The sequence below is a fragment of the Leopardus geoffroyi genome, chromosome X (assembly GCF_018350155.1).
Source record: "Leopardus geoffroyi isolate Oge1 chromosome X, O.geoffroyi_Oge1_pat1.0, whole genome shotgun sequence".
NCBI classification, from domain to species: Eukaryota; Metazoa; Chordata; class Mammalia; order Carnivora; family Felidae; genus Leopardus; species Leopardus geoffroyi.
The window spans coordinates 89,130,710-89,156,643 of NC_059343.1; the positions used below are offsets into that span (position 1 = coordinate 89,130,710).

The 25,934-nt window shown below is 39.3% G+C and overlaps 1 protein-coding gene across 2 annotated transcripts in view; it reads left to right on the top strand.

Annotated features, from left to right (window-relative positions):
• The first annotated feature begins 2,097 nt into the window (after positions 1-2,097).
• The window catches only part of VSIG1 (V-set and immunoglobulin domain containing 1), a 37,702-nt gene continuing 13,865 nt past the window's right edge, over positions 2,098-25,934 (top strand). Inside the window, exons 1-3 of one of the 2 annotated variants that reach the window (XM_045471637.1) lie at positions 2,098-2,326; positions 17,760-17,923; positions 21,449-21,556. In XM_045471637.1, coding sequence (XP_045327593.1) covers positions 2,278-2,326; positions 17,760-17,923; positions 21,449-21,556 — 321 coding nt within the window. In that variant the 5' untranslated portion in view covers positions 2,098-2,277. The remainder of the gene's footprint in view (positions 2,327-17,759; positions 17,924-21,448; positions 21,557-25,934) is intronic. The other variant, XM_045471638.1, reaches the window with a different exon arrangement.

Here is a 25,934-nt window from a genome sequence, read left to right on the forward strand (position 1 = left end):
AAAGCATCCTGCTTTGACAGGAATGTGTTCTTGGATTCAGTCAATGGGATTACCAATACATTTTTGTATATGCCCTTTCTTTCCTTATTTATCTTTTTAAGTTTATTTATTTATTTTCAGAGAGAGAGAGTGCAAGTGGGGAAGGAGCAGAGAGAGAGAGAGAGAGAGAGAGAGAGAGAGAGAATTCCAAGCAGGCTCCACACTGTTAGTGTGGAGCTCAATGCAGGGCTCAAACTCATGAACCGTGAGAACATGACCTGAGCTGAAGTTTTATCCTTAACCAACTGAGCCACCCAGGCGCCCTAGTATATGCCCTTTCTTAATTTGGGACCTGCCTGTATAAGACCTTGTATCTGCCCTTGAGTGGCTCAGCTATTGGATTTAGGGGAGACCCAGTTAATAAATAAGAAACTACTGGAGAGCAAGTGCCAACCATAAGGTATTGGCTCTAAGTACAGTGCAAATCTTTCCAAGGTGGGGCCCAGACAGGGGTTGTATGCAGGTTCGTCAAAATTTTCACATAAGAAGGCATTACTGATCTGCCCTAAGAATATGCATAGACAGCAAGAGGATGGAGGAGAAAATTCTAAGTAATGCTGGAATTCACCTGGAGCCAAGGTTTGGCACCAGCCATGAGCATGTGGGAAGGAATCAGGCCTGATGGAAGCAGTGGGAAATTGGCCCGGCTCCGCTGAGCTGGGCTCAAACATTCCCTGTAAATTAAAGTTCACAGAACATATCAGTGCAGTGCGTACATGCTTCAGAGTGACCGAGGCAATAAATCATGACAGCGTGTTTCAGGTGGGTGATTTAACATGACTAAAGTTCAGAGGAGGTGAGGGTCAGATCTTGGAAAGTTAGGGAATCCAGATGAAGGACTTTGGTCTTGTTGGAAGGCATCCATAATGGTGTTAATTGAAGATGCTTAGTCAGGGTTGAAACATCAGGATGTGGCTGGTACACAGGATGAAGGAGGAGGGAGTCAGGCAGACCATTTAGGAAGCTGCCACAGTAGGCCAGGGGTAAAGAGCTAACTACCTGACCCAGGGTGGAAGCAGCAAATTTGTGAAAGGACAAATGTGAGAGCCATTGCACAGGTAAAAACAACAGGACTTAGATATTGTGAAAGAAGAGCCAGAGGAGGCCTTCCTGCATCTGAATTTAAACACAAGAGGAACACTGTTATGAAGACTCCTCATGCTCAGCCTGTCATGCTCTCCTAGGGAACTCCCTTTCCCAAGAAACCTTATTGCACCTACTCAGTAACCTAATTCTGCAAAAAATCAGATTTATCCGATGAAAGTCTTTATTATTTTTATTATTATTTAAGTTTATTTATTTTTGAGAGAGAGCGAGCATGAGTGGGGGAGGGGCAGAGAGAGAGAGAGGGAATGAGAGAATCCCAAGCAGGATCTACACATTCAGCACAGAGCCAGGTGTGGGGTTTGAACTCTTGAACCATGAGATCATGTGGGGCTTGAACTCTTGAACCGTGAGGTTGTGACCTGAGCTGAAATCTAGAGTTGGATGTTTAACCCACCAAGCAACCCAGGAGCCCCTCCAATGGAAGTCTTAAAGCATTTATTCACTCACCTGATTTTACAAAGTTAGGTGGGTGGATAAATGCTACAGGGTTTCTGACCAGGGAGGCCAAAACATACTATTCATTCCACTGCCAAGGTAGTGAGAACCACCAGGTCTTCAAAAAAAAGTGTGATGTGTCCACAGTTGGTTCACACAAGAAATGAATACTTTTTGCTTCATAACTCCTGTGTCCTTCCTGTGAACCCTGTCTCCTGAGAAAATCTCAGAGCATGAATTTACTAACTTAATTTGTAAAAGGAGGTTAGTGGATCCATACTGTAAGACTTTTATGGAAATATTCGAAATTAATTAGCCTTGTCAGCTTTTATTTGCATAGGTTCACTTCCAACTGTATAGTCCCCCCAAATTTAACTTTTTAATAAGTATGATTTTAAACAATAAAACTTAGAGAATCTGTGTACAAAGAGTTTGAAGAATTTAAATACATGGGTTTATTATTAACACAGTAGCAAATATATCAAGAAACACGCCCCATGAAAAGTGTTTCAAAGAAACACACATCTGCTGTGAGAAAGGAGTATACCCAATAAGTAAGCCCAAAGAAGCTGTTTGCTTCGTGATACCAGCAGATAAGCCTGGCAAACCTTGGTGTGATTGAAGAAGCCAGTTTGACACTCAGCCTAGCCCAGGCAAGCTACCGGGCCTTGCCTGAGCTCAAGGAACCTCGACACAATGGTGTTCGCATTTTGGAAGGTCTGTCTGATCCTAAGCTGCTTTGCAGGTAAGGGAAGTGTCTCCAAACCATCAAAGATGATTGGGAACGGTTTTCTTTTAAACTCAAATCATGAATTTTTACATGTGTTCTTCTCTTGCACTTCAAGGGAATTATGATTCGTTTGCAGAATAAAATAAATGTTAGAACTCTAGCTTAGCAAATATAGGCCATGTCGTAAATGTAATTGTTTTATGTAGCATCTGAATTAAAAAATTTTTCTCTGAAAAATCACAGTAGCTTTCCTTTTCTTGATTGGGAAGGTGAACAGATTAATATACTCATAAGCTGAAGTTTGCACTAGGGATAGTTGTGTTTTTTTCTGTTTCAGTTTAGTGTTTCCTTTAAAGGAACTCACTGTGATCAACTTGCGTTGTTACAACAGGCAGAGCTGGGCTTGGAGGGCCTACTATGCTTCACTCTCTAAGATTTCTTTAGGTGTTGCTGTTTTCCAAGCCTAAGACTGTATTTTGGAAAATCCGCGAGTGATTTATTGTTGTACACGGCATGGGTGTTTTTAGGGATCCGAGCAAAACAAAATAATTTTTAAAGTCAAAATCCTGATGTTGGTTAGACCCAGGAGAGATCACTAATTCAGAAAATCTCTTGGCTCATTTTCTCAAGTACCAGATACATTTGAATCTGTTTTTATGATGTTAGCTAGGTACAATAATATTATTTACAGTCATGCTGATATTGTTAAGCCATTGGCAGTATTAGGCAGTCATTAGGATGAGGTTTACTAAGCATATTTAATGACATAAGAAAATGTCCAGGATAAAATATTAAGTGAAAGAGCAGATCCACACATTTGACTAGAATAAATTGCTAGAAGGTTATATACCAAAGTGCTCATGGTGATTACCTCTGGCTGATGGGATTATAGATGATTTTCATGTATTCCCCAGCATTTCCATATTTTCCGGGGTTCCTACAAAGAATATTAGACAAGTTGTATAATTAAAAGTGCTACTTTTCGAAACTATATGGTAGTTAGTAATAGTTCTCTAGATGTTCATTACTAAATGTTTAAACACATGTGTTCTATGGAATCACCAGAAGGCAATATTGCATTTATCCTGTGATCCAACCAGGACTCAGAGCTGGAACAGCTAGAACATCTTTCTCAGCTTCTGTGCTAATGGGACTATGTCATGTCACAATTTTCCCTTCCCCCAGGAATATTCATTTTAAACCTTAACTTTAGACAGTGAAAGTCTTTGTTCCTTCTTAAAGAGCTTCCAGTCATTAGCTAATTTGGTTATCCCTGGGTCTTCTGCACCAGCCCCCTAAAATCACACATGTAGTCAATAGCTATTTCCTTGTGCGAGGCCTTATGCAGGCCTATACTAGAAAGCAGTTTTGGAATAGTTACAAGAATGGTTTTTACTGTAACTAACTAGCTAACTAACTAATAGTAGTTAATTAGTTAGCTAGTTTATATATGTAATATATATATATTATATATATAATTTAATAGTGTGTGTATATATATATATATATATATATATATAATTTACTGATTACAAGTGTAGTGTACGGTCATTGTGGAAAGGTTGAAACTATGAAAACATATAAATAAGAAAATAAAAATCACCAACAATTCTACCACTCTAAGATTTGGTTGAATTTCATATATATATATATATATATTTCCTTTGCAAGTATATATATCACATTACAAAATTGGGTTTATACCTTGTATACAATTTCCCATTGTTTAAAAAATAACTTGGATGATGTTAAGGTTTTATTTGATTGTGACTTTTAGAACAAGGCCCAATCAGAGTGACCAATAAATACTTCAGAGCCTTTGTTCTTAAATGACTACATAACTGGTTTTGCTGGCATATAGTGTATACTGCATATCTGTACACAGATAATCTAGCTGGCCCATAGCAAAATATGATGGTGTCAGTCTAGCAGATGGAATGGAAATATGGTATAATATATTGCTTCCTGTGCTTACATACGTATAGAAGTCTGAGAGAGGGAGATTTCAGTAATCTGTACTTGTCATTGGTAGTGCCCCTCAGTTGATCCAGATGTGGCTGTGAAATGATTGATACTGTTTTTATCAATGTGAAATTTGATGTGCTACCTGGACTTATTTCTTGGGCAGAAAGAATGTCCCGTTTTTTGGTGTCAAGTCTGGTGCCTGGCACATAGTGGGCTCATAGTAAATGTTTGTTGGAAGAATGAATCATCTGAAATGCTGCCATTTGGAACAACATGGATGGACCTTGAGAGCATTCTGCTAAGTGAAATAAGTCAGACAGAGAAAGACAAATACTGTATAGTATCACTTATAAGTGGAATCTACAAAATCCAAACTCATAGAAACAGAGTAGAATGATGGCTACCAGGAGCTGGGGGGTGTTTGTCAAAAGTTACAAATTTCCAGTTAGAAGATGAATAAGTTCTGGGGGATCTAATGTACAGCGTGGTGACTCAAGTTAATAATACTGGATATATACTTGAGACTTGCTAAGGGAGCAGATCTTAAATGTTCTCACCACAAAAAAAGAAATGGTAATTATGTGATGTGATGGAGGTGTTAGGTAACACTATGCTGGTAATCATTTCACAATATAGAAGTGTATCAAATCAACACATTGTACACCTTACACTTACACATTATTATATGTCAATTATATGTCAGTAAAGCTAGAAAAATAAAAGAATGAATTAACTTCTCAAACCTCAAGCATTCAGAAATAATTTTCAAATACATATTTAAAATCAGTTTTCTGTACAACTAAGCAAGACAGATTTTAATCAGAATCTTTCTGTATAATGTTATATGTCAATTACACTCCATTAAAATTTGATTTAATCAAAATCTTTCTTACGACTTCTTAGGAAGTCTTAGTTTAAATTCCATTGCAGGAAAATCATTTTCATAAAAAACGTCTTCCGAAAAAAGTTCACCCATATCATTTCAGATACTTGTAAAATATATTAGTCACCTTTTAAGAAGATATGTTAATGTTTTCATTTTCTGGAGATATGTGCTATGCATTTTACAGCAGTAATATAATTGAACTTCGGTTTCACAGTCAAATCCAAAAAGTAAGTGATAATTTGGTTATATTATAAGTCAAAAATGAGGCAATTATATGTGAAGTTGCTGAAAATTAAATCACTGCAAATGCCTCATGTTGAATATGGTTATTTAAAGGAATATTTTTGCTGTAGTATATTAAAAGAATAATTCCCTATAAGCAAAGTGCCTGCCATGTTGTAGGCATTAAGTACTGGAGTGAAAAACCACAACCAAAACATGAGACATTAAAAAAATCTCTTAAAAACATTGGTTAATTTAAGTAAAAAGCATACACTTTGGATTAGCTTTTTTAAATAATAAGCACTGATTTTTAACAGCTATTACACATATTTCAACCACATATGTGCTGCTTGTTTTGATTTTTATTTATTTTTAAAAAATGTTTATTTATTCATTTTGAGAGAGAGAGAATCCCAAGAAGGCTCTGTGCTGTCAGTGTAGGGCCTGACGTGGGACTTGAACTCACCAACCGTGAGATCCCGACCTGAGCCGAAATCAAGAGTTGGCGTCCCTTGTTTTGCTTTTTAATCCAACCAGGGTAGTGAGGGGAATTGCAGTTCTGAGTTTTGTTTAAATCAGGTACTAATCTTCATGTTGCTATTTATTCACAGTCTTGTTAATAGAGATTTTTTCCCTGACTTTTTCAGTTTTAAAATAATTTCCCAAAGTAGAGTAAATTTATCCAAAGGAAGGGAACTTTTATTTTTATCTGCTTCTCACAGAATCACTTTCAGTTTACAGGAAATTCTATTGAATGGGCTAGAGAATGATCTCAAAGGTTTAAGTAATGTATGGTAATGGAAACATGTGACATATCTTGTACATATATATTTTTTAATTTTTTTGAAAGAGAGAGAGAGAGAAAAAAAACATGAGTGGGGGAGGGGCAGAGGGAGAGAGAGAAAATCTTGAGCAAGCTCCATGGAGCATAACTTGGGGCTCCAAGACCCTGGGATCGTGACCTGAGCTGAAATCAAGAGTGGGACACTCAACCGACTGAGCCACCCAGACTCATGGGACATTTTTTTTTTTAAAGTTCATATGTAAATATGTAGCTTTTGGCTCTGAAGTGTGTTGTTGCTGTATTAGGGATGGACAATTTCTGAGCACCATCTTTTCTTTACAATTTAAGGATTGATTATGGTGCTGAGTATTGGGAATCTGGGCAATAAAATGATCTGGAAGTATTGTCTTGCCAACTGTTACTTATTTACAGGACACTGTGTGGTAGTCCTAGAAAATACTGTCTCACACTAGATTTGGAGGTTGCCATTCTTATTCTATGGTGATATTGTTGAGCTTCTACAGATCTCAACTTCTTTGGGCATTTATATGTCTCCTATTTTAAAAAATGTTGAAAATGTTTAAATCACGTTTATAGTTCCCCAATCCTTGATTTTCGTTTGTCCTCATTCTGGTCTGTGCTCAAAATGACTTCCCACTGTGTTGATAGGGAAGGCAGAGATTGTGTCTGTCTTGTTCATTATTGCTTCCCCAGTGGTTAGCACTATATGTGGCACAAAATAGGCTCTATTTGTGTATTTGTCGGTAGGCACCATGGCCTCTTCCATGGCTTGCCTTGTGTGAGAATTAATGCTTACTCTGCCTTCAAGCACTTATACCGAGAGCAGCTTTTAAACGGCTTGGGGCGGGGGGGGGGGGGGGCGGGAGCAGCGTGCTTACGTTGTCATAAGCTCCCACCATGAGCCCATCCCATAACAGATATTGAGACCCAAACTAGAAGACAAAAATGATGGCGAAAATCATGGCCAAATAAAACCTGAAAAATCTCTGTTTGGGGGGAAAAGTTTCTGGGAACTTTAATGGCCACCAAATCCCCATGTTGTCCTTTTTATTTTGAACACTTTAAAGACATTTGGAAGTCATCATTTAAGCATAGCCAGAGATGTGTCTAACTTCCAGGAGAAATGAAATGGGGTCTTTGAGGGCAGAAGAGAGCCACTTAGCCTTCCCCAATAAAGTTTTCATTGGAAAGAGTAGCTGTTTTCTGTATGCAAATTTTAATTTTTGGAAAGGCATGACCAGAACCAGGACAGCATGGATATAGAGCACTGGGAAGAAGGAAACTGCATTGAGTTAGAAGGTGCTGCATTGTGTCTATCCTAAATCACGTATCTCAATTTATCACAGTATCAATTGCCCTCTCTCTAAACAGCCAACCTCTGGCACAGGAGCAGCTGGACGAGGTGGCCTGGCTGTGACAGAGAACTTGGCTATTGAGTACAGAAAACCAGGGGTCTCAGGACAATGGTGTGCTTTTTCTTCTAATTTTTCAAAATGTTTGTCAATTCCCTGATTCCTTTTGCCTGTCATTAAGTATGAAAAATAAAATGAAAGAAGTCTTTGGGTGTGCAGAATTAGGAAGGGGGCCAGGATTTGGCTTTCTCTACTATTTCCTCTGATCTTCCCATGATCTCTGTATCTTCATTCTACTCCTACTCCTTGTCTGTAACCCTGCAAGCAGCTAGAACTCTCACTCTAGTTCCCCTGCAGCATGAAGAACATCTCTTAAACTTGACCTTTTCTTCTAATACTTATCTGACAGCCTTCTGTTCCATCCTGGAGAACTTCTGTACTCTCTGACTTTGCAATGGGTAATAACCAGTTAATCGAGTGAGCCAATGCCTCTATAGTATTCCCCAAAGTATTGTCCCTTATCATAGCCCTTTGGAAGATGCTTGTATAGTACCAAGAATTTCAAGTACGGTGGTGGGCTAGGTTTTTGGGTAGGGGGCTCTTGCGTGGTCCTCCAAATAATAGGGGCAGCTCACTCTTTTGGAAGGCCAACTGTTTTCAAACTTTGTGGTATGAGGACCTTTTTACACTCTTAAAACTTGAGGGACCCCCAAAACGAAGACTGTATATTAGCCAATTTGACAATAAATTATATTTAAAAAAAAAAACTTGAGGGAAATTTCTGGTCTGGATAAAAGGGCATAGATCATGCTTCTCCTTGCTTCTTTCTGCTAAACACAAGTGTAAACCCTCCCTGGAAATAATGTAAGAGACAACCAAGGGAGAATTCTGAAAGACACTAAGAAGAAAGCAAAATGATGTGGAGCCCTGGAAATAACACAGTGGCAAGGTGTTTTATGTCTTTCTACCCAACAGAAGAAGGGTAGCCAGTTCTGGCATTTCCAGATCCCAACCTAGCCACAGAGGGCAGCCCAGGGAGGATTATTCTTCCACCAGATCTAATGAAAGTTCCTTTGACATCATGTGAGCCCAACACCACTGGGTGAGTCATCAGAAGCCACACTAACAATAGTAGACAAAGGAAGCATTTTCTTTCCTCACTAGGCCTGAGAACTCACTTTCATCTAGAGATATTGAGGTGGGAGGGTAGAACAGACAAAAGGAATGAAGTCACAGCAAATGTTCAGTTCTGGAAGGCTCTTTGTGTGTGTCTGAGACTCCCCCTGCCCCCAGAGACACAGGAGCAGTCAGGGGTACCAGTAGGAGTGTCCCACCGTATCAATCCCCCACTGAGAGACACCCAGCAGCCTGACCTAGAGAAACACTTCCACCCTCTCAGGCAATAGAATGAGGGACAAACAGAAGCCCTAGTGACAGCAGATAAACCAAAGAGACCAAAACAATACTGCAGAGATTCTAAAAATTAAACTAGCATTAGAACCACAGCTCACAAAAGTAGGCTGAGACCTGTGTGTAAAACATAAATAAAACAAAATAAAAGAGACTGTCTGCTAAAATGACAGATTTAAATAGGAGTTCCCTAATAAAATAGACAAAATTTCTATGGGTTTGGACAAATGTATAACGGCATGTATGTGCTATTATATTATCACATAGAGTATATTCACTGCCCTAAAAATCCTCTGTGCTCCACCTAGTTATGCTTTCCTCACTACTCACCCCTTGAATCCAATGATCTTTATATTGTCTCCATAGTTTTGCCTTTTCCAGAATATGAAAATTGAAATCATATAGGATATAGACTTTCCAGATTGGTTTTTTCATCTAGTAATAAACATTTAATGTCCCTCCATATCTCTTCATTGCTTAATAGCTCTTCTTTTTAGCACTGAATAATATTCCATTGTTTGTATATACCACAGTTTATTGATCCATTCACCTACTGAAGGGCATCTTGATTGCTTCAAAGTTTGGGCAATTATAAATAAGGTTGCTACAAAAAAATTCACATGCAGATTTTTGCATGGGTATACATTTTAAACTTTTGGGGGGTAAATACCAAGAAGCATAATTGCTGGATAATGTGGTGGGATTGTGTTTAGTTTTGTAAAAAAAAAAACACCAAACTTGTCTTCCAAAGTGCCTGTACTATTTTGCATTCCCACCATTAATGAATAAGAGTTCTTGTTGCTCCACATCTTCACCAGCATTTGGTGTTGTCAGTGTTCTGGAATTTGGTCATTCCGATATGTGTGAGGTAGTATCTCATTGTTTTCACTTGCATCCCCCTGATGACATATGATGTGAAGCATCTTTTCATATGCTTATTTGCCATCTATATATCATCTTTGGTGAGATGTCTGTTAAGGTCTTTAATCCGGATATATTTTTTAATGTATTTATTTATTTTTGAGAGAGAGCAAGACAGAGCTCAAGCAGGGGAGGGGCAGAGAGAGAGGGAGACACAGAATCTGAAGCAGGCTCCAGGCTCTGGGCTGTCAGCACAAAGCCCCATGCGGGGCTTGAACTCACAAACCGTGAGATCATGACCTGAGCCAAAGTTGGACACTTAACTGACTGAGCCACCCAGGCACCCCTAATACAGATATTTTTTATCCAGTTGTTTGTTTTATTATTGAGTTTTAAGAGTTCTTTGTATATTTTAGATAGCAGACCATTATCAGACATGTCTTTTGCAAATGGTTTCTTTTAGTCTGTAGCTTGTTTTCTCATTCTCTTGACAGTGTCTTTTGCAGAGCAGAATATTTTAGTTTTAATAAAGTCTAGATTATCAATTATTTCTTTCATGGATTGTGCCTTTGGTGTTGTATCTAAAAAATTCATTACTAAAGGTCATCTAGATTTTCTCATATTATGTTTTAGAATTTTTATATTTTGCTTTTTTAATTTCTATCTATGATCCATTTTGAGATTATTTTTGTGAAGGGTATAAAATCTGAGTCTCGATTCATTTTTTTGTACATAGGCAGCCAGTTATTCCAGCACCATTTGTTGAAAAGATCATCTTTGCTCCACTGTACTGCCTTTGCTCCTTTGTCAAAGATCAGCTGGGGGCACCTGGGTGGCTCAGTAGGTTAAATGTCTGACTCTTGGTTTCTGCTCAGGTCATGATCTCATGGTTCATGAGTTCGAGCCCTGCATCCTGCTCTGTGCTGGCAGTGGAGAGCCTGCTTGGGATCTCTATCTCTCCCTCTCTCTGCCTTTCTCTCTCGTTGCCTGTCTCTCTCAAAATAAGTAAATAAATTTTTAAAAAAGATCAGTTGACTCTTTTATATGCAGGTGGGTCTATTTCAGGGCTTTCTATTCTGTTCCATTGATCTATTTGTCTATTTGTTTTCAACAATACTATACAGTCTTGATTACTATGGCTTTACAGGAAGTCTTGAAATTTGTTTTTTCCAAATTTGGAAGTCAGTCTTTCAAATTTGTTCTTCTCCCTCAGTATTGTGTTGGCTATTCCGGGTCTTTTGCTTTTCCATACAAACTTTAGAATAACTTTGTCAATATCCACAAAATAACTTGCTGGGATTTAGAAAAAAAAATTAATGTTTATTTATTTTTGGGAGAGAGAGACAGAGACAAAGTGCGAGCAGGGGTAGGGGCCGAAAGAGAGGGAGACACAGAATCTGAAGCAGGCTCCAGGCTGTCAGCACAGAGCCCGACACAAGGCTGGAACCCACAAACCACAAGATCATGACCTGAGTCGAAGTCGGGCACCTTATCAACTGAGCCACCCAGGCACACCTAACTTGCTGGTATTTTGACTGGAATAACACTGACTCTATAGATCAAGTTGAGAGGAACTGACATCTTGAAAATATTGAGTCTTCCTATTCTATTGAGACATAGAATATCTCTCCATTTATTTTGTTTTATTTCTTTCATCAGAGTTTTCTAGTTTTCCTCCTACAGCTCTTATACAAATTTTGTTACATTTATACTCAAAGTATTTCATTTCATTGGGGGGGGTTGCTAATATAAATGGTATTGTGTTTTTAATTTCAAATTCCACTTGTTCATTGTTGGTATGTAGGAAAGCAATGTACTTTTGTGCATTAACCTTGCATCGTGAAACCTTGCTTTAATCACTATTAGTTCCAGAAGGTTTTTTTGTTGATTCTTTTGGATTTTCTACATAGGCAATCATGTCATTTGTCATTTCCTTCACAATCTGTATACTTTTTGTTTCCTTTTTGTATATTATTGCATTAGCTATAACTTCCAGAATAAGGTTGAAAAGGAGTAATGACAGGGAACATCCTTGTCTTGCTCCTGATCTTAGTAGGAAAGCATCTAGTTTCTCATCATTAAGGATGATGTTAGCTGCAGGTTTTTTGTAGATGTTCTTTATCAAGTTGAGGAAGTTCCCCTATATTCCTGGAGTTTTTTTTTTTTTATCACAAATGGACGTTGGACTTTGTCTACTTCTTCTGCATATGCTGATATGATCATGTGACTTCGTCTGATACTTCTGCGTATGCTGATATGATCATGTGATTTTAAGAAACCTGTTGATGTGATAGATTGCATTAGTTCATTTTCAAATTTTGAGCCAGTTTTGCATACCTGAGATAAATTCCACTTGGCCATGGTGTGGAATTCTTTTTATACATTGTTGGAGTTGATTTACTAGTATTTTGTTGGGATTTTTGCATCTATTTTCATGAGAAATATTGGTCTATGGTTTTTTTTCTTGTAATGTCTTTGTCTGATTTTAATATTGAGGTGATGTTGACATCATAGAATGAGTTAGGAAATATTCTCTCTGTTCTATCTTCTGAAAGAGATTGTAGAGAATTGGTAAAATTTCTTCCTTAAATGTTTGGTAGAATTCACCAGTGAACTCATCTGGGCCTGGTGCTTTCTGTTTTGGAAGGTTGTTAATTATTGATTCAATTTCTTTAATAGATATATAGTAGACATAGGGTTGCCAAAATTGTCTACTTCTTCTTGTGTGAGTTTTAGCAGATTGTGTCTTTCTAGGAATTGGTCCATTTTATCCAGGTTATCAACTTTGTGGGCAGAGAGTTATTCCTAATATTTTTTATTATCCTTTTGATGTCCATGGTATCTATAGTCATGACCCTCTTTCTTTTCTGATACTAGTAATTTGTGTTCTCTTTATTTTGTTCTTAATTAGACAAATTAGAGTCTTACCAATTTTATCGATCTTTTCCAATAGCCAGTTTTGATTTCATTGGTTTTCTGTATTGAATTCCTGTTTCCAATTCCATTGATTTCTGCTCTAATTTTCCTTTTTTTCTCCTTACTTTGGATTTAATTTTTTCTTCTTTTTCTAGTTTCCTAAGGTGCAAGCTTACATGATTGATTTTAAATATTTTCTTGTTTTCTAATATACGCATTCAATGCTGCAAATGTCTCTCTAAGCACTGCTTCTGTTGCATACCACAAATTTTTACAAGTTGTTTTCATTTCCATTAGTTAAAAATATTTTAAAATTTCTCTTGAGCTTTCCTCTTTGACCCATGTGTTATTTAAAAGTGTGTTGTTTAGGGGCACCTGGGTGGCTCAGTTGGTTGAGCATTCTACTTTGGCTCAGGTCATGATCTCATGGTCCGTGGTTTCAAGCCCCGTGTCAGGTTCTGTGCTGACAGCTCAGAGCCTGGAGCCTGCTTCGATTTTGTGTCTCCATCTCTCTCTGCCCCTCCCCCACTCACACTCTGTCTTTATTTGTCAAAAATAACTAAACATTAAAAAAATTAAACGTGTGTTGTTTAAAAAAATAAAAAATGTATTGTTTAATCTCCATGTATTTTGGGACTTTCCAATAAACTTTTTGTTAATTTATTTCTACTTTAATTTCATTGTTGTCTGGGAGCATACATTGTGTGATTTCTCTTCTTCTAAATATGTTAAGATGTGTTTTAAGGCTCATAATACAGTCTACCTTAGTGAATATTTACAGTGTTTTAAAGTATGTCTCTTTGTATATAACACCACCCAACAATAGCAGAATGCACTTGTTTCCCCCCAAGCACCTGCAGAATATTACCAAGATAGAATATATGCTTGGCCATAAAACAAATTTCCACAAATGTAAAAGAATTGAAATCATGCAGAGCCTGTTCTCTAAGCACAATGGAATCAAACTAGAAATCAAGAACAGGAAGACAAGAGCGTCTCTAAATACTTGAGAATTATACAACACACTTCTAAATGATCTATGGACCAAAAAGGAAATCTCAAAGGAAATTTACAGGCTATAGATAGAACTGAATTAAAATGAAATATAACATATGGAAATATGTAACATGCAACTAAAGCAGTGCTGAGAGATAAAAATTTAACACTAAATGCTTCCATTTGAAATTAAGAAAAGTGTCAAGTCAATAACTGGAGTTTCCACATCAAGGAACTAGAAGAAGAAGAGTAAAATAAGCCCAGAGCAAATAGAAGAAAGGAAATAATAAAGAACTGAGTAAATGAAATTGAAATAGGAAAATTGTTAAATGAAATAAAAATCTGGTTCTTTGAAAAAAATTGATAAATAATATTTACAAACCTCTCTCAAGACTGGTAAAAATAAAAAAGAGATAAGATATAAATCACCAATGTCATAAATGAAATATGGGATATCACCACATATCCTGTAGTAATTAAAAATATAATAATGAGATACAATGAACAAATTTACCTTCATGTATTTGACAACTTAGAAGAAATGAACCAATTCCCTCAAAACAGCAAACTACCAAAACTCACCCAATATAAAATGGATAATCTGAATATCCCTATAACCCTTAAATAAATTGAATTCATAAGTTAAAAGGTGCTGAAAAAGAAATATCCAAGCCTAGATACTTTTACTGGATAGTTCTACTAAACATTTAAAAGATAATTAACAACAATTTTACACAATCTCTTCCAAAATATAGAAAAGGAAGGAGCACTTCAAACTCATTTTATGAGGCTAATATTACCCTGATACCAAAACCAGACAAAGATAATACATAGACTATCATACATAGAAACCATATACCAAATTCTTTCATGAACTTAGACTCAAAATTCTCAACCAGATACTAGGAGATTGAATCCTACTATGTTCAAGAAGAATTCTACACCGTGGCCAAGTGGGATTTATTTCAGGTATGCAAGGCTGGTTCAACACACAAAGTCATTCAGTGTAATCTATCATATCAACAGGCTAAAGAAAAAAAGCAAATGATTATATCAATTGATACAGAAATAGCATCTGACAAAATTCAGTACTCATTCATGATAAAGACTCTTAGCAAGTTAAACAATAAAAGATGCATTTGTTTCCAAGAGCTCCTGTAGCAAACTGCCAGAAACTGGGTGGCTTAAAATGAAATTTAGAAGTGCCTGGGTGGCTCAGTTGGCTAAGCGTCCAACTTCAGCTCAGGTCATGATCTCACGGTTCATGGATTTGAGCCCCGCATTGGGCTCTGTGTTGTCAGTTTGGAGCCTGGCGCCTCCTTTGGATTCTGTGTCTCCCTCTCTCTCTGCCCCTCCCCCACTCTCTTTCTGTCTCTCAAAAATAAATAAACATTAAAAAAAACAACTAAAAATTTATTCTTTCAGAGTTCTGGAGGTCAAAAGTCTGAAGATAAAACTTTGGCAATATCGGTTCTCTCTAGAAGCTCTGAAGGAGAATCAGTGCCATGCCATTCTGCTACCTGGCTGGTAGAAGTTCTTGGTGTTCCTTTGTTTGTATATACAATTCTTTAATTTCTTTTTTTTAATTTTTAACATTTATTTATTTTTGAGAGAAAGAGACAGAGCATGAGCAGGAGAGGGGCAGAGAGAGTGGGAGACACACAATCAGAAGCATGCTCCAGGCTCTGATCTGTCAGCACAGAGCCCGATGCGGTGCTTGAACTCACAAACTGTGAGATCATGACCTGAGCTGAAGTTGGAAACCCAACCGACTGAGCCACCCAGGCGCTGCTACAATGCTCCTATTTCTGATTTTATCTTCATATGGCCTTTCTTTTTGTGTATTGGTGTCAAATCTCCCTCTTTTTTCTCATGGGGACAACAGTCATTGGATTTAAGGCCCACCCTAAATCCAGAATCACCTCATCCCAAGATCCTTAACTACAGTGCAAAGACCCTATTTCCAAATAAGGTCACCTGGAATTAAAACTTGTACATATCTTTTGGTGGGACACAATTCAACCCACAACAGAGGAGAATTACCTCAACTTAATAAAAAAGCATCTACAAATAACCTAGAAAAAACATATTTTGTATTATGTTATGTACAAGTTGTACATGTAAAGTACCGGAAGTTATGGTGATTGCAATAAGTCATAAAAATAAATTAAAAGCCTATACATTGGAAAGGAAGAAATAAAACTGTCTCGACTGGAGTCTAGATTATATGGAGAACTCTCAAAATTCAACAGTTGAAAATTAAACAGTACAATTAGAAAATGGGCTAGAGATGTGAATAGACCTTTCACATACCATTTGATGTGCAAATGGTAAATTATCACAAGAAGTTGTTTAGCATCATTAATTTGCATTAGGGAAATGGAAATTCAAATTACAGTGATATATTACTACACACTTATATAATGGCTGAAGTAGAAAATAGTGACAACACCAAAGGCTGAGGAGGATGTGGAGAAACTGGATCACTCATATGTTATTGGGGGGGGATGTATATTGGGATAGCCACTCTGGAAAACAGTGTGGCCGATTTTCGTTTTTGTTTTTAATAAAACTAAACACGCAACTATCATCTGACCCAGAAATTGCACTCTTCGGAATTTAGCCCAGGGAAATGGAAATTTATATTCACACAAAAATCTGTACATGAATGTTCGTTGGCATTTTATTCAATAGTCCAAACTTGGAAACAACCCAAATGTTCCTAAATGGGTGAATTGTTCAACAAATTGAATGCTGCTAATCAAAGGCAATGAATTACAGATACATACAACAACTTGGGTTCACTGCTAGGTAATTATGATGAATGAAAAAAGCCCATCCCAAGAGGTTACCATACTTCCATCTATATAACATGTGCAAAACGACAAAATTTTAGAAATCGAAGACAGATTGATTAGTGGTTACCAATGCTTAGAATCAGGGATGGGGTGCAGGAGGGAAGAAAGGGTGATTATAAAAGGGCAATATCAGGGATCAGTGTACTGTTCAGTATCCTCATTGCGATGGTAGATACATAAAGCCACCCATGTGATAAAATTGTATAACACTAAATGCATACACACACACGAGTACAAGTAGAACTGGAGAAATACAATACAGTCAGTGGATTGTCTCAATGCCAGTGTCTTAATTGTGATATTATAGTACAGGTTTATAAAATTTTACCATTGTGGGGGGCTGGGTAAATTGTACATGGAATATCTGTGTGATTTCTTAGAACTGTATGTGAATGAATCTACCATTATCTCAATAAAATTTTCAATTAACAATTATTGAGGACTTCCAAAGAGTTTTTGCTATGTCAGTTATTGCCATCTATATTCACTGAATTAGAAATTAAAACTAAAAATTATTTGAACAAAAATCCACAAGCACACATTTCATTAGGTGCCAAAGCAATGATGTCACCTGCCATGTAGCTAGTGGAACACTCCACTGTACATTCATGAGAGAATGAGAGTGAAAAAGAAAAATAACATCTTGGCATTATTATGAATATCATTTTGATCTTGAAGCCTCTCAAAATTGTCTTAGGGGTAGGGTGACCAACTTATCCTGGTTTTCCTGGGATTTTCCTGGTTTAAGCACTGAAAGCCCTAGCAAAACCAGTATGGTTTGCCTGAGACTTACCTGATTTTAAAACTGAAAAGTTCCACATCCAAGGAATATGTTAGTCCTGGGCAAACTGGATGGGTTGTTCTCCATACTTATGGACCTTTTTGTGTCCCTGGACAACATTTTAAGAACCTCTGTGTAAGGCCATTCTTATACAGAAGAAATTCACAGTTTGGTGTTATTATCTCATAGGATTTGAGTATTGTCACATTGTAATTTGTTAGATGCTCCCCTACCCTCATGCCCATTGCTTGCTCAGTTTTGCCATATAGCCCATTGTACCTTCTCCTTCTTCCCTTGGATTCCTCAAATAAGATGTCATTGAAAGTGCTTTGTAATGAAAGAGTGTCATCAGAATGTGAGTATGTACCATTTTCTTTTTGATGATTATCTTTTCAGATCAAGGTAGTATGGTACAGGTGACCATCCCAGACAGCATCGTGAATGTGACTGTTGGATCTGATGTCACGCTTGTCTGTACCTACACCAGCACTGTGGTCTCCCGGGACAAGCTTTCCATCCAGTGGTCATTCTTTCATAAGAAGGACTTACCACCAACTTCCGTAAGGACTTTTTTCCTCAACTATTCCCCTTTGGTAGTTCTGACATAAACTGTTGGGGTCGGTATGTGAAGGAGTGGTAAGCCAGTGACAATAGTGGCAGAACCTCAGATACAAAGAGCTTGAAGACAGCTGTTTAGGGAAGACCATCATCCATGTGACTTGGCCTTTGTCCTCTCTTCATATTCAGTTATAGCCTATTATCTCAAATCTGAGTAGGTGAACATTGAATATATTGTGTTTTCTAGAGTAGACAGGAATGGTCCTTCTTATGGGTGAAATGAGCAGTAGTTCTGAAAGGGTTCTCATTCCCCTCGGATAATCTCTCTATTATTTCTAGAAGACCTCAGTTCAAATACATGTCCTACCTGATCTGCAGATCTCTGGCAGATGTAGTATCTGGGATCTGCCTGTCAAGTGAGCTAAGTCATTGTGCCTGACTGAGTCCTGATGGAATGAGACTCCCAGATGGGTAGACAAGGGCCAAGGTAGTGATGAACCGTGGGTAATCAAGGGCAACAGGAAGCTAGAGGATACAGGATAGGGAAAGTAGGTTAGGGTCTGGGCTAAGAGGTTGCTAGAAGAGGGTGCATGAAAGTCAAAGGAGAATCATTCTACCTGTAAGCTGCCTAGTCTCAGGTTTTCTTCATCTGGCCTTAAGGGTAATTCCTTTTTAAATTATCCCAAGGACTAAAATTGTATACTCAAAAGTGTGTGTGTGCATGTGTGTGTGTGTGAGAGAGAGAGAGAGAGAGGAGAGAAAGAGAGAGCATATGTAACAATCTGCATGAGTGTGCAACATGTCTGCCAATACATAACTCTTGAGAGAAAAGGCCTATAGCTTTCATCAGATTTTCAAAAAGGATGTATGGTCCAAAACAAGGATTTCAGAGAAGAAACAAATCAGTATGGTTTGGAATAGTCGGATGTAGTTGAATTGGGCCTTGAAAAAAAGGAAGGGTTTTTATTAGTAGAAAAATGGAGGGTGAGTTGAGTGGGCTAGAGGAGTTTTAAGGGCAGAGGTAGAGAAGAAGGAGGGTGCTAGCTGGGAGGAGCCACACCTTGGCCCTTGTCACTTCAGCCATATCTGGTCCTTTGGAGGTGCTAAGTTCTCTCTTCAACAGAGGGCCTGGACTTTTGTAGCAGGAGACACAGTTCAACATGTGATTTCATTAATGCCACTCTCCAATCAACTTTCAACATTTTTGCCCAGTACTGGTTACCTCAGACAAGTGTCTGAATCACTCTGTGCCTCTCTTCAAAATGTGGTGGAGCACTAACTCTCTCCTGCAATTTCATGGGGAATCCGCTAACATAATGCATGTGAAAATGCTTGGAAAAAATATAAAGTCCTGTAAGTTTTCTCCCTTGTAAACGGCTTTATCACCTTAATTAGCAGTAGCAGCAACAACAGTAATTTTACCACTTTTTGTCACCCAAATGCCCTGACCCAAGACCTCACATATTGCAATCAACTGAGAAAACATCCCTTTCCTTTGCAGGTTGCTCTCTCAGATTGTGGATGGTGATAATCATGTGAAATTTCTTCCTTTTGAAAATTCAGTTTCCTAAATAGTCTTTTCAATACATTCTTTATCTGCAGGCTTGAAGGCTTTCCCATTTTGCCAGTAGAGGCAGAATTTAGAGAGGCCTTGCCAATGTATTTTGAGGTTTTTTTTTTTTTTTTTTTTTTTTTTTTATGCTTGGTACTCAAATCCAGATGTCCTCAACTGCCTGGAAGTGAGGCCGGGGCCAATTTGAGGTCAAAAATACAAATCGTTCTTTACGCCTTTTCTGACACTGGAATTTACAAGGCCGCCTCTTGGTTGAACTATGTAGTTATGGGTTGGGAGCCGCAGGCAGGAGGATCTTGTGACCATCAGTGAGTTTTTTGTAGGCCTGGAGATACACAGAAGGTGCAGGTGATTGAACTGAACATGGCTTAAACTCAGGGCATCTCTTCGGGGCACTTTGGAAAGAAACTATTAAAATGTTATTTGTTGAGTAGATTATTTCCTCGCCATTTGCCTCCTTCTTCAAAATGGCAAGTACAGGCAAGGCAAGGAATTTAAGCTATCTAGGGTTTGGGGATGTCCAAATCAAAGGAGGTCCTCTGGGCTGAGCCACTGATTCAGTGAGAACATGTTTCTTGATCTTAAAACATTTAAAAAAATTTTTAATGTTTATTTATTTTTGAAGAGAGAGAGAGAAAGAGAGAGAGGCTGTGGGCAGGGAAGGGGCAGAGAGAGAGGGAGACACAGAATCCAAAGCAGGCTTCAGGTTCTGAGCCATCAGCACAGAGCCTGATGAGGGGCACGGATTCGTGGACTGGAAGATCGTGACCTGAACCGAAGTCAGACGCTCAACCGACTGAGCCACCCAGGTGCCCCATTGATCTTAAAACATTTTAGTTGCTTCTCCAAGTGCATGAGACCTGTGCTATGCCTGTGCCTCAGCTGCATAGAAGACAGGGTAGAGTAGGTCTAACACTTGGGTTAGAGACAGTGAAAAACACCTCTATAAAGTCAAGCTTTCACTTCTTTCTCTTTTTCTATCTTGCTTCAGCTTATTCCAGTGAGATCCACATTTCAACCATCCTTGGGGGTTGACTTCCAGAGAACTGGAGTCCCTCCCCTCTTTTCACATCCTGGCAAGCATGTGCTTCTCTCTGCTTTTCCACATGAGTAATTTTGGAGCACCAGTGGAAACCTCCTGATGGATATTGGTTCTACTCCTTGCTTTGCTACTTATTTGCTGGCTGGGTGACCTTAGGCAATTCAGTTGACCCTTCAGAGGGTCAGTTTTCCCATCTGTGTAATGGCGCTACTTACCTACCTCATCGGTTTACTGTGAAGATTAAATGAGACGATGCTTGTAAAGCACTGAGAAGCCTTCCATGTAGTAGCCATTCAATGAATGTGTAGTAATTGAATGTGTAATTCAATGAATTCAATTCAAAGTGTATCATTACTTACAAAATGGTGATTTTGCAAAATCCCCATCCCATCAATACCCTCTGAATCATAGGCACTAGGGAATCCAGCCCTACAAGAGACATTTAGTATAGCTTAACAGCTGGGGCAGAGCTCTTGGGGGAATCCTGGCCCAGGATTAGTTTCCTGTTCCACTGACTGCCAGGTCCCTGTTCTAAAGACAAGGGTCAGGCTTCTCTGCCTGCTCCTATTGCTGAACAGAAAGTCTGCTCAACAATGAAGTTGTAGACCTCTTCAGTTGAGATGGTATTTTTCAAAATGGGATTTGGCCTCTATTTCAAATTCATTTCTTCTATGAATACGTCCATACATCCAGAATTCAGTAAAGCATGTAGTATGTTAATCTAGGAAGGGCTGGTGAACATTTGGGGGATGATAAAAAGAGACAGCTGTGCCATTAGACAATTCTATGATTTATGGGCGTAAGATGTTGCCAGACTGATCACTGAGTGATTCAATTCAACTCCTGGGTTGATGTGGCAGTTTACCATGTAGCATTCAGCTCTCAGATCCACCCATTTCTGCTCAAACACAGCACAGCCCGTGCCTCAATACTGAGGGTATGGAGGAAAAGGCAGTCAGTCAGTGTCTAAATATGGCGCATGCAAGAGACGCTCGGGGAAGATGTAGCTGGACCTCTCAGGTAAGAACACCTACTGGTGTACTACTGGACCCCTTCATTGTTTGGAATATCTAGGGCAATGACACCAGCCTTTAGGAGTGGGATGGTATGGTTCAAATTTGATAACGGTCCAAATCAGCACAAGCTCTTGGCAAAACTGGGATAGTCTTGAGTTTGCCTTCTCGTGCCCATGTCTGGAATTCTTTTTAGCCTCCTCCAAAAGGCTCAGGGATATACTGCTGCCTTGATCACGGAAGTGGCCAACTCTTGCCATAGGCTCATATTCTTCTCCTACCTCAACATCATTGTGTTAAAGGACCAGTTGACTCCAAGATATAGTGTTTCTCAGCACCCAAGGGAGGGTGTTATCTCTTACTGACTATCCCCTCCAAGGGGTTCCTTTGGTGAATGGGGACTGCAAAGGTATCCCATAAGTCTTCCGACCAGGAGGGCCAGGATATTTATTAGCAAGTCCCTCCTTTTAGAGAAGCCTTCCTCTTGGAAGACATGGACAGTTTTAGATGATCAATCCTTCATCAAGGACACTTAGTTGAAGACTCTAGGCCCTGGAACAGGCAAGTTAGCATGGAAATCTGGGGTGGTTTTGTGCCCCTCTGATCACGCCAATTTCCTCCTCTTCCACCCAGACACTAACTGGTAAAACTAAAGAGATCTCACCTGCCCATGAACAGAACAGGCATTGATCCTACTTAGCATAGGTCTCACAGACAGTACTAACTCTTCTATAACATCCATACTGGATGGAACCCTTTGCCATTTTCATCTCCCCAGCATACATTTAATGTGGACAACTTCCTTCCAGAACCTAATGTCATCATATTCTGTGGATGTTCAGATTCTCCCCACCTGGCCTCTCCTTTACAAATACCATTATATCAAATGCTTTTTAAATGTTGGCAGGATGGGGGTGTATCATTACCTCACATGCACTTGAAAATGAAGGGGGTGTTGGTTTAATTGTTATAAATGAGATTTATAACTGGCAGTTAGTAGGTGGTGGCTAGAGATATTGAATATCTTGCTGTATGTAGGATAAACCTACGTGAGAAAGAATTGTCTGCCCAAAATACCAGTGTCACTCCCATTGAGAAACACTCCAAGTTCTTCCCTTCCCACCACCCCTCCCATCAAAGTTTATTCTATATCTCATTGCCTCAGTTGTATATTCTTGCTAAATCTGATCAATTAACCTAATGCTAAGGTGTTAGGGACTGGTGATATTTTATTATTTTATTATTTTTTATTTAAAAAATTGTTAGTATTTATTTATTTTTGAGAGACAGAGACAGAGCATGAGTGTCAGAGGGGGAGAGAGAGAGGGAGACACAAAACTCATAGCAGGCTCGAGGCTCTGCACTGTCAGCACAAAGCCTGACGCGGAGCTCAAACCCATGTACTGTGAGATCATGACCTGAGCTGAAGTTAGATGCTTAACCACTGAGCTAAGCACCCCTACTGATATTTAATTTTGTTCTCTTCCAAAGAAAATCGTGTAAGCATAGACTTTCTGCGCCTTCACCCAAAGGAAGCCATTCAAATGGTGGGATCTAGGGCAACTGTCAGGCTGGGCAAGTAGTAGTTTGAATACAGGGATATCTTTCTATTGGTGTTCTTTCCCTCCCCTGTGCAACCTGTCCACAAGGACAGTCCAGAAAAAGTGCTGAGCTTGAGGCCATTGCCACTCCACACTCTTCTCTTCCCAAGGCTAGCCCCTTTATGAGTCGTGCGGGAAAGCAAGAAGCTGAAGGGAAAGAAAGGGTGGCTTGCTGTGGACTTCCACACCCTCCACATTTCCAAAAGGAACCCACAAAAGCAGCTCTGGAGGCTAAATGCATTTATGAATTCCAACTCAGCCTCAAACAGAAAGCAGACTGAATTCTTTCAACCCTTCTTGTTTATACTCCAGCCTCTAGTTAGAGAACAATATCACAAAGCTGAGGGAAAAAAAAAATCTTTTTGGACAAATCTGGCTCCCAGCTGCATGGTGTCATGTGAATAGGAACTTGGCACAGTAGGAGGGGAAAGGCTGTTATTGCAGCTGGCAGATGTCTAAGGCATCAGGTGGTGAGACCGCTCGGCATGGGAAGCATCGTGCCAATGAATAGCAGCAATTGGCAGGAAAAGGGTTGGGCTGGAGTAAGGGATGGAATGGCCCCAAAAGGGAAAGATTACCTAAGAATCATCTTCCTCGCCTAAGGCAGGACTATGAGTGCCATTTTCACGTATTCAGGGAGAGTCAGGAGGTCCGGATTCCAGATCTGCTTATAAATTGAGTGATCTTGGAAAAATCACTTTCTCTTTTGGAGCCTCCAGTGTCCTTTTCTGTTATAGAAGATGAATCAGAGGTTGCAAATTGGAGGCCTCTGGGCCCAATTTGGCCAGTGGATGCATGTTCTTGACTGGCCCGGGATTGTGTGTGTTTCCACAGTTTGAAAGCCTTGTGTGCATTGGCTCCCCAGTTCACCACATTCCCCACTCTCCTCTATGATCTTACCAGTAGCCACCATCCCCTCTCAGCTGTTTCCCATAACCCCATAACCCCAATATCCATCTGGCTCCTGAAGGGTCATCAACTTTAGAAACCATAAACGAAGTGATCTCCAAAGGGGTCTTATAACTAATGTGTCTCCATATCAGCCTCGAGAATCACAAGGAGCAGAGAGGACCTTGGGAGAAAAGTAGGGCATCCATGAAGCACAAGTAGGCCAAAAACTAACAAGTACCACTTAAGGGAACACTTGGATAGGTGTGATTTTCTTTAAGCAGATTTTCTCTCCCCTACCTCCCAAAGGATATGGCCTGTTGAACATCCATGGCTTTTCCTGGACCTCAGTTGCTTTGATCTCTAAACTGACAATATACTTTCTTTGAAAAGGTACAAGCCTCACAGGATCATGGGCTGGGTCTTGGCCATTGTTCAGCTTTGATTTTTAAAAGAGTTATTCTTTTGTGGCAAATGGAACCACGTTTCAGTACTTCCTGTGTGATTAGATAAGCAGTTTCAGGAAAACATTCCTTTTTTTTTTTTTCTTTACAAGGACAGTGTGACAGCACAGACTTCCCCTAACAGAAAAGTCCCTCCATCTCTGTGTCTGGCCACTGGCTAGCCCTGGGGACTTTCCTTCTCAGGCCAAGGCTTTTCCCTTTTAGGTGCCCATTGTTATCCCTCCTCACCTCCATTCCTATCCCTGACACCTTTTAGTATTATTTGTGAAAGGGCAAGATATATATATGAGGTTACAGTGTGAGGAGCTTGGGTAGAAGCGTTGGTGAAGGTCCTTTTTTTTTAAAAAAAAATGTTTAACGTTTTATTTTATTATTGAGAGACAGAGGCAGACAGAGCACGAGCATGGGAGGGGCAGAGAGAGGAGGAGACACAGAATCTGAAGCAGGCTCCAGTCTCTGAGCCATCAGCACAAAGCCCAACGCGGGGCCTGAACTCACAAACTGCATGATCATGACCTGAGCGGAAGTTGGACATCTAACCGACTGAGCCACCAGGCGCTCCGGTGAAGGTCCTTTTTACAGGGAAGTTACAAGTCCAGGGCCTCATGACTTACCTGCTCATTTCACCTTGCTTCATAACCAACACTGTGACTTTTACAGTGGCTTCTTTGAATGTTCTACTCCTGGCCTAAAACATGCTTTCTTGGGTCTCTGCTCTCTGCAGAAACCAGATATTTTCTCCCTACCCTCTGGCACTGGCTGAGGGCTGTAGGCAGGACTGATGTATCTTGTTGTGATGTCGCCAGGCCACAGCATAAGACAGGCTGACTCACCCCTCCCCCAGTCTTCCCAGGAGCAGGGGTAGCAGCCAAATGTCTAAGGTGTAGAAGGGCTTCCTTGAGGGACCACAGGATGTGTTCCAGGTAAAAGTCCACAGGACCTCAAATTGTTGACTAGAAAGTAAATAAGCCCAATGCTGGCTAGTTAAATGGAAAGCCGGATAGCTTGGGTGTTAACCCAGATTAAGGTAATAGACCTTTGATGAGCTGAACCTCCTCCTCCTGGACCACTGGGATACCTTGTGTTAATGTTGACTTTCCAGTTTGTAAGTCCAACAAGACTCCTTTGGGACAAAAGTTAGTGATTTCAGTAGGTGTGAGTGGACAAATTGAATTATAAATGGCTCATTTGTAGCAGGAAAAAAAGCTAGTTGATATTAGAGAACTCGGGGAGAGAAACAGGTTTTTTTCTCCTTCAATATGCTCTTTGAATTTTCCCTCAGAATCTACCTTTCTGCTTTAGTTTAAAAATATATTGGCTTTCTATTTGAAGGGGAATATATCTGAATTTATCTTGATAATATTTTTTGGTTTGCTGATTGCCTTCCCTCCCTCATCCTATTAAGGTAAATAGCACTGGACAAGGAATTAGA